The following is a 9,475-nucleotide window of genomic DNA, read 5'->3' as shown; positions in this document are numbered from 1 at the left end:
CTGTGTTTTTAATAGCTGCGGACCAGGTCGAATATGTTCTTAGCTTGAAAGACAGTGGAAATTTGGATTTCCCCCCGAGTTCAGCCAGAGACTTTTTTTTTCTTTTTTTTTTAAGTTTCTTTGAATCTCTGTAAAAGTTTGGATTGTTTGTTTGTTTGTTTGTTTTAGGGCCACACTCGCAGCATAGGGAAAGTCCCAGGCTAGGGCTTGAATTGGAGTTACAGCTGCTGGCCTACACCACAGTCACAGCAACACCAGATCCTTTACCCCACTGAGCAAGGCCAGGGATCGAACTGGAGGCCTCATGGATACTAGTTCATTACCGCTGAGCCACAATGAGAATACCCTGGATTTTTTCTTTTTTTTTAAGACAATAAGGAAATACAGAAAGCAAGTTTGAATTAAATGAGAAGCGCTTTAATAGGAATGTTTTATTGTCTCTGCCCGAGTTTCTAACATAGTTTATAAAGTGAAAACACTGCTTATAAAAATGGAATACTACTGGTTACATGCATGCCTGTCCCTTGTCCTTCAAAGTGCTCCCTCCTTGGGGCTGCTGACGAGGGCTGTGGTGGAGTAAGAGTAGGGGCTAAGCAGGGCAGCGATGGTGTAGTGGCGTCGACCAGAGTCGTTGGCTGTGAACACAACCTAGGGCAGAACACACACAGGATCCTAGACTGTGAGTCCCAGACAGAGCGATCCCTGGAAGACCAGGGCCAAAGTCATTATTTTTATTTTCTTATTTTGTTTTCTGGAGCAGTGTGAACCAAAGGCAAAAATCCAAATATGCAGGCAAGCTCAGCTGTTGGAGCCTGGCACGGCACTTTCAATGAGATTCTTCGCTTTCGCCTGTATAATCAGGTCTCTCTGTCTCTTGGCAAATTCGCACTAAAAATCAAGAGTGACCCCACCCTGACCAAGGGAAGTCATAGAGCTCCTAAATGCTCATGTCCATTTTTTGGTGTTAGAAAACAGAGGAGAGAATGCAGAAACTGGCATTTAGTGACCCGAATTGCTGAGAATGGTGGTTGCCACTCCCACTGCAGACTGAGAGACTTGGCATCGAATTGGAAGGGAACATTCTTCCCATTTCACAGATACGCAAACCAGACCCATGCCTGGCTCTTGTTCATGTAGTGGCAGAGCCAGGCTAGAAATTATGACACCTGTCTCCAAACCCAGAGGTTTCTCTCCCATTCTTCCTTTGTTTTTTCTAACATAAGGAAGAATAGGTTTATTTTTGTGTATATAGTAGGCAAGGAAATATAGAGTAACAGCATTAAAATGTTCTATTTACAATATAAGCAGAGTATGGAAGATCGTGTTGGAATTCTGAGATATGTGCACGTGTTGGAGCTCATTTAAGCTTTGGAGTTGGGTAAATAGTCTATTCAAAGTGTAGTTCCAGGTAGTCATATACTTTAGGTAAATTTAGTAGAGCTTCTGAGATTCAGGTGCTGGAATGGTTCAGATGCCCAGAGTGAAGCAAGTAGAGATAAATTTGGTTTAGGAGAGAGACAGAGGGCAGAGAGGAAGTATTTGATATTACTCATTTTGTATACAGGTCCTGGATTGAACCCATCTTGGATAAGTACCTTTTATTTTGAATACAGACAAAGGAAACTTTGATTATGTGCAAAAGGAGGGGAAAAAAAAAGATCCGATTGAGCCATACTGTAAAGAAAAATAGCAAGAGGAGGTGAGAATCACTGAAGAATCTCTCTGTGGGAGAAAGGGCATCCTTAAAGGCCAAGTTTCTGGAAGCAACTCAAGAAATTTCTGACCTCTTGTAGTGACATTGAGGCCTCCAGCCTCATTTGACTTTTCCTAAAAATTGTACATGTGCTCAAAAATCCACAAAGAGGACTAATAGTTCCAAAGGAAATTTCTGAACTTTCCCACTGAATCTAAGAGGGCCACCTGGGTCGTTGACCAAGGAGGAGGTGACTGATGTTGAAGGATAGCGGTGTTCTGGAAGGCCCATTAGAAGAAGCGGGCAGAAAAGGAACTCATGATTGAACCCACCATGCACTTACCAGTCACTGAAGTGAGACACGGGGACTCATGCATGACTTCTCATGCTCTCACTCATACCCCATATCCACTCAGGCTCCAGGTTGGACTCATGGTCCTGCTTACCATGTCTTCCATCCATCCCTTCCCTTCCAGTCCAAGGGCAGGGATGTGTTTTCACTTCTGAATGTCTAGCTTCCAGCAGAGTGCTCAACACACATGAAGAACATTTTTTTTTCCGCTTTTTAGGGCCACACCATCACCATATGGAGGTTCCCTGGTTAGGGGCTAAATCGGAGCTGTAGCTGCCGGCCTACACCACAGCTCATGGCAATGCCAGATCCTTAACCCACTGAGCGAGGCCAGGGATTGAACCTGTGTCCTCATGGATCCTAGCCAGATTCGTTTCCTCTGAGCTACGAAGGGAACTCCCTAAGTTTTTTTTTTTTAATGTTAGCTGAATGAATACTTAAAGATTGAAGAGCAGACAAGGAAACTAACATCTAATAAATAGGAACAATGCATCATGGGCAAATCTTCTCAGCTGGTCTCACAAGGCTGGGACCGGGGCAGACAAGGATCACAGGGAGACTGAGCTGGTGCTCCAGGGAAGGGTCTGAGACTCTAGGGGCAAACGTCTTGTGCTGGGTGCCATCTAAACCCTGCAACCACCCAGGACTAGAGCTCTGCATCTTGCTGCTGGACTGAGAAGTAGCAAGAGACACACTTTATGGTAGACAGGGCTCCCTTGGTGACTTGTGGGGGGGCCCCTACAGTTGCCTCGGCAACACTATCTACTAAAAGAATGGTTTTAGGTCAGTTGAAAGTCTCATCCATGACTAAGCCAGAGAGAGTGGTTGCCTTTCATGCTGAGCTATTTTTGCTGCAATTAGTTGATCTTTAACTCTGACCAACATGTCTGGATTCTATTTCCATGGCAGCCATCTGTTCAAAATGATAAGGAACTACAGACAAAGAAGAGGTAGGGAGATTAGGCTAGCTTGGATAGCTTGGAAGTTCCCACTCCCACATAAGTAGAGGACTAGAATGTGAACCAAGGGTTACAAGTGTGACTTTTATTGTTATTATTATCATCATCATCATCATCATCTTGGCTGCTCACAGGAAGAAAGCTGAGGCACACCTGAGGCTAAACCCAGCCTGGGTCCTGGTGGTAAATGTTACTGCCCCTCCCCCCTCATTTGCTCTGTGACCTTGACCGCTATTTAACTTCCCTGTGCCTCACTGTCTTCACCTGCAAAATGGGGATCAGACTAGGAATCACCCCCATGAGTTGTTTATCAAGATTAGAACTATAGAAAACCATGGTGGTATATGCTTGATAATTGCTATCTGTGGTGTTATCATTACTGTTTTGAATTTACTGTTTCTACATGTATTGTCTAAAATCCCTTCTCTAAACCTCTGGAAGCCGGATGTGTTTTGGAATGAAAAAGCTGTCAGAGTTTAGAGAAGTAAAATGATGCATCTATTTTTTTTTATTGTTGTATAACCCCTTAAGTGGGGTTTGGGGGAGTGTGCCTAATAATCCAACATATTGATATTACTTCAGCAGGCAAACGATCAGATTCAGAGGAATGAATGAAGTCTTAAAAGAGCATCTTGTAAGTTGGGGTCATGTTACTAAATGAGTTTTCAAGGCACTTAGAAAGTTTGTCTCGGAGTTCCCGTCATGGCTCAGTGGTTAATGAATCTGACTAGGAACCATGAGGTTGTGGATTCGATCCCTGGTCTTGCTCAGTGGGTTAAGGATCCGGCATTGCCGTGAGCTGTGGTGTAGGTTGCAGAAGCGGCTCAGATCCCACGTTGCTGTGGCTGTGGCGTAGGCCAGTGGCTACAGCTCTGATTCCACCCCTAGCCTGGGAACCTCCATGTGCCTCGGGATCGGCCCTAGAAAAGGCAAAAAGACAAATAAATAAATAAATAAATAAATAAATAAAAATAAAAGTTTGCCTCTAAGAATGTTGTGGATTTCTGATTGTAGAACAGGAAGAGGGGCTATGCTAATCCAGTATGTTCCTTCTGACTTTTCCATGGTGTGAATTGGGCAAATGGTGCATTGCCTGGGATTGAAAACAAACAAACAAAAAATAAAAAACAACAGAAGCGTCCGTGTACTCACCTCTGCATATTCATGGAACGGGGAAATGCCAAGTGCCTTCCAGTAGGATTTGGTGTCCAATTCCACTTTGTATATGCCTTCTACAAATTTCTCATCTGTTGTGAGCCCATGGAGCTCTCCAAATTCACTGGTTTTCCTAGAAGGTGCAAAAGTCCAGGCTAAGAGAGGCATTGAGGGGATAAATGCCATGGCAAGGTGACACCACCACCACCACCCACAACGCACGCACGCACGCGCGCGCGCACACACACACACACACGTACGTGACCTCATAGACTCACACATGCAATCTGTGCATATATGTATGTGTGTATATATATATATATACATATTTTTTTTCCCCTCAACTAGCTCAGGACAGGGAAAATTCTAATAACTGTCTAAAATTAACTGACAGGAAATTTGTAACTGGAGGCATGTATCAAAAAGCTCATTGTAGAATTTTTTCTCTTATGAATCTTCACTTCAAAAAGAGTCGCTGCAATTCAGGTTGATGTTTGGGTGAAGGTTCTTAACCAGCCCTGGAAATGGCCATGAGCTGCTCCAACTCTGTAGTTCCCAGAGACTTCAGGGCCTCACTCCCCTCCCCTGTGGTGTGAAGGTGTCTTCCAAAGAGGGTGTCTTGTACACACAGTGGGAACCCCAAAGTACAATGAGAAAACCATATTGGACTCTTTCATTATTTATATAATTAAGCTCATTGGTAACCCTTTGCTGTCCACAAATACTAGGCAACTCATCTGTTTTCGACTACACAACTTCTATTTCCATATAAGCACCTGCTCAACAGCTGATGTTAGAAGTTGCTCTCCACTAGACCTCAAGGACTAAAACAGATAAAAATGAGAGATGTTTTACTGACTCTGACCATGTCACGCCCATCTTTCTTCTTTTCCAGGAGGAAAATACCCCATGTCCCTTATTTGGCTTATCATCAGAGAAAAAAATTTCCACAAACATCTGAATTTTGGGGTGTCCATTCTATCTCAGGCTTAGAGTATTCCCTTAACTACTTTCCACAGCATGCCTGGCATTTTATACACACATTGATAAATTAACAAATAAAAACACAGTTGAAACCACACCAAAGAAAATGACCTTCCCAATGATGGATGAAGAATCATCATGTGATTCTTCGGATTCAATTAAAACTCACTGAAACTATTCCCAGGAGAAATAAATACTTAGCAGTATGGCTTGGTGCTGAGGGATCCCTTCCTCCCTTCCTCCCTTCCTCCCTTCCTCCCTTCCTCTCTCTCTCTCTCTCTCTCTCTTTCTTTCTTTCTTTCTTTCTTTCTTTCTTTGCCACCCCTGGGACCAGGGATCAAATCTGAGCTGGAGCTGTGACCTACACCAGCTGTAGCAATGTCAGATCCTTAACCCACTGAGCTGGGTCAGGGATTGAACCAGAACCTTCTCAGAGACAAGCAAGATAATTAACCCACTGCACCACAGTGGGAATGCCTGTTGAGGGATTCTTGGTTGTCCATTCTTTTAGTTAGCTGGTATAGATTTACTAATATGATTTTCTTTGAATTCTTGCTAGTGGAGGTAGAAAAAAAACCATGAAAATTATAAAGCAGCCAATGAAGGTGAGAAGTTATTTTGGCGCCAAAGGTGGGTGATGGCCAGGCTGGTCTGTGGCTATGCTTGGTGGCTTGCCTCTTTCTCTTCTGTGTCCTTTCTTATGGAGCTCAACAGCCCCAGCCTTGAGAGTGTATGAAGCATGAGTGTTGGCTGGACAAATGTCCTGGGCTCTGGGTGACCCAGATAAACTACAAATAGCTGCCTCCTCCATGCTGCCCCTCAATTCCTTTCCTTTCATTGATAAGTTAACACCAGTTCTACATCTTTCCTAATATTGCAAGATAAGGACTCCCAGCCTGAGTGTCCCAGCCTGAGTGTTATATGAAGGCATCAAGGAATCTGTGAAATCCCCAAAATGACATGCACATTTGTGTGTGTGTGTCTATGTGCATTTTATAAATTGAAGTATAGTTGATTTACAATGTTGTGTTAGTGGCAGGTGTACAGCAGAGTGATTCAGTTACACACACACACACACACACACACACACACAGAGTGCTGTTCTTCTCCAGATTCTTTTCCCTTAAAGGTTATTACAAAATATTAAGATAGTTCCCCATCTGTTCAGTAGGTCCTTGCACATGTGCCTTTTTCTGGGCATGGAGTTCACAGCTTTCATCATCCTTTTCAAGTGGTGTGTGACCCAGAAAGGTCGTGAACTGGCGAAGGGAGTAGGGAACTGTCTGAAATGCTGCTCAGGGTCTGGTCACCCCCAGAGAGCAAGGCAAGAGGCTCTCCTTCTCAGGGAGGCACATTTTCAAATTGCTTGGAGATTATTCGGGGAACAATATGAGCCCCTCTCTCTAACAAGGAGCGGGGGAACTGGAAGAGGTGACTGAGCCCCCCTCTGCGTTTCCTGGGGAGGGGGCCACTTACCCCAAGGCAAAGGGCTCCCAAGTCCCATCAGCAGCCTTTTTGAACACTTTCACGCCTACGTTCACGGCCGGACTGCCTCGGACAGCATCCAGGACTTTGACCATCAGAGGACACTTGGATTCACCAGCACCCTGGGTGGAGAGAGACAAGTCAACAAGGTTGGTAAGAGTGACAGGATGCATCCTTGGTGGCGTTAGATCAGCAGCCAGGCAGGCAGGACATGCGAATCCTATTTCCAGCCACAGAAGTGTTGACAGTGAATGAGCTTCCCTGACTTGGGGTCATCACGCAGACATGATTATTTCCCAAGAAAGACAGGTTTCTGCCTTTAAATACGCTGCACTTGACAGGGCCTGTGTGATGAATCTGAAGAGAGAAAACAGACCGTCTGTGCACAGTTGCTTTGTTAAGCCTCCTCTGCTGAGTGGAATTACTGCTGGAGTAATTAGGGCTGGAGGACCAAATACTTTTTCCTGAAAACATTTTACTCAGGAGTTACTGTCATCATTGCCTCTTACTAGTGGTTGTAAAATAATGTCGGATGATTTCATGACCCACTTTATAGTTTAGTTAATTCTTCTAGGGGATTTAAGAATATCTGACTAGAAATGTTGGCCATAAGCCTTTCAAAGATTAATCTACATATTTTTGGAAAGCTAGAGGGAAATCAACTTGATCAAAGGACAAGCTTCTGAAAACTTAAAGAGTTACCACTTCTGGAACATCAGATCTTTATTTCTACCAGCTAGCTGAAGAAATTGAAGCACAAAAACACAACAAAGCTGTAGAGGAGAGCAAGCGGGGATGCGAGCCCCCAGTTTGGTGAACTCTTTGGAACTCCTTTCCTTTTGAAGTTGGAGTCAATGATGTTTAAAAATAGATGTGGGAGTTCCAGTTGTGGCTCAGCAGTAACCAAGACTACTAGTATCCATGAGGATGCAGGTTTGATCCCTGGCCTTGCTCAGTGGGTTAAGGAGCTGGCGTAACTGTGCACTGTGGTGTAGGTCGCAGATGCAGCTTGGATCCCACATTGCTGTCACTGTGACATAGGCCAACAGGTGTAGCTCCAATTCAACCCCTAGCCTGGGAACTTCCACATGCAGCCCTAAAAAGACAAAAAAAAAAAAGAAAAGTGGGATGTGTTGGCCCTGGTAATAAAAGCTGGTTGGCAAAGCAGAAAGAAGTCACTTCCACTTCATACATAGGAGATATATGAAAGGGCTTCAACGAGTCAAACACTCACCGCAGGGCCAGCCTCAGACACAAACACCAGTCCAGCGAGGCAAAGGAGGAGCAGACGGTAAGAAGCCATCCTACCAAGAACTGGTGGGTCTCTGTGAAGGCTGCTTCCAGCTTTGGGCTTTTATACTCACTTTGCCCCAGCCAGGCGGCTGATCCTTGCCAAGCCGCCTCCAAACCTGCTGATTCTGATTATTGACTTAGTCAACAAAGGGAGAATAAGTAACCCACACAAATATGAACCTTGCCTAGAGAGATTAGCGCATCAGAACATTAATTCTATGAAATATTCTTAACAGGTCATTTGACCAGCTAGATCACCAAAACAAAACAATCAAAACACACACAAAAAAATTCTTCTCCCTGCTGGGCAGGATCCAGCCATGTTCTTGGGCATTTTCTTCTCCTTTACCTATTTCTATGCACATTTCCATTTTCTATATATTTTATCATTCATTTTAAATGAGAGCTGCAAGTTGTCATAGTTTATTTCACACTGAATGACATTTGGCTACCTGGGCTTAAATATAGTGCATTAGAAAATGCCATTGCCCTTGACATATGTCCATGAGTCAACAAGGAAAGACTTTTGGCCGTGCTTACATTTAAAAATACTTGGGGGTTCCCTGGTGGCCTGTTGGTTAAGGATTTGATGTTCTCACTACTGTGTCTTGGGTTCGATCCCCAGCCCGGAAATTCCTGCATGCCACAAGTGCAGCCAAAAATATAAATATGTATGTTTCAGCCAAACCAAGTCATTTGGAGGATTAACTTAGTAATGTTTCCATGATTTTTTTGTTCTGAGACAAGAGTCTCAACCCAAGGAATTAAAGACACATCCACTAGGCTGGCATCCACTAGCTTGAAGTACAGAGAACCAGATATTTTTTTTTATGATCTGTCCTGCACCGAATGTAAAGAAACAAGGCTACCCAGCTGGCTTTTGTCAGAATCAAAATTTCTGAAAGAAAGTAGAAATGACCGTGAGAACTAGAAGCCATGGTTGACAAGATTCTCTTTCTTTTGACCAACTTACAAGTCCAGGAATTAGAATCATTGGCTGATTCATTGATCAAGTACCAACTCTTGCGTGTACGTATGTGCACATATGTGTGTGTGGCTTCGTTCATGGATTAAGATAGAATAAGGATCGATTCATCCTGATAGAGATATGTATAAAGAAGATGCAGAGAAGACAGACAAAAATTGTGGGCAGTTACACATCAAGGGTGAGTCCAGTTTGGAACACTGGGAGCTGGGAGAGGATTCCCATAGCTGATGGTCATGATGGAAGAAGCTGGACAAGAGATCAGGAAGGATGGGTGTTTTCAGGGAGTGGTGGAAGGGATAGGAAAGGCATTCCAGGAATTCGGACTGGTGCAAGGGCGTGAGTTGGCTACAGGGAAGCATCACGGAGCAAATGCAGTTCAGAGCATAGCTAGGAATGGAATATTCTAGCCTTACAGAATATGACTCTGATGGAGCTTTGAAAGAGCTTTTAAAGAGTTTTTAACATTGCTGTGGCTGGCAGCTATAGCTCTGATTCTACCCCAGCCGGGGAAACTCCACATGCCTCGGGTACGGCCCTGAAAAAAAAAAAAGGAAAAAAAGAGTTTT

The 9,475-nt window shown here is 43.9% G+C and overlaps 1 protein-coding gene across 1 annotated transcript; it reads right to left on the bottom strand.

The window, feature by feature from the left end:
- Nucleotides 1-395: 395 nt before the first annotated feature.
- On the bottom strand, nucleotides 396-7,975 carry TTR (transthyretin). Its single transcript, XM_047791651.1, has 4 exons — nucleotides 7,863-7,975; nucleotides 6,620-6,750; nucleotides 4,157-4,292; nucleotides 396-648 (listed from the first exon to the last, which is right to left on the bottom strand). Exons 1-4 carry the CDS (start codon nucleotides 7,929-7,931, stop codon nucleotides 532-534), a joined length of 453 nt encoding a protein of 150 aa, XP_047647607.1. The 5' UTR covers nucleotides 7,932-7,975; the 3' UTR covers nucleotides 396-531.
- Between the last annotated feature and the right edge of the window lie 1,500 nt (nucleotides 7,976-9,475).

Source organism: Phacochoerus africanus, chromosome 8, assembly GCF_016906955.1.
Source record: "Phacochoerus africanus isolate WHEZ1 chromosome 8, ROS_Pafr_v1, whole genome shotgun sequence".
Lineage (NCBI taxonomy): Eukaryota > Metazoa > Chordata > Mammalia > Artiodactyla > Suidae > Phacochoerus > Phacochoerus africanus.
The sequence above is the reverse complement of the archived record's forward strand: the minus strand, read 5'-3'. Positions and strand labels throughout refer to the sequence as shown.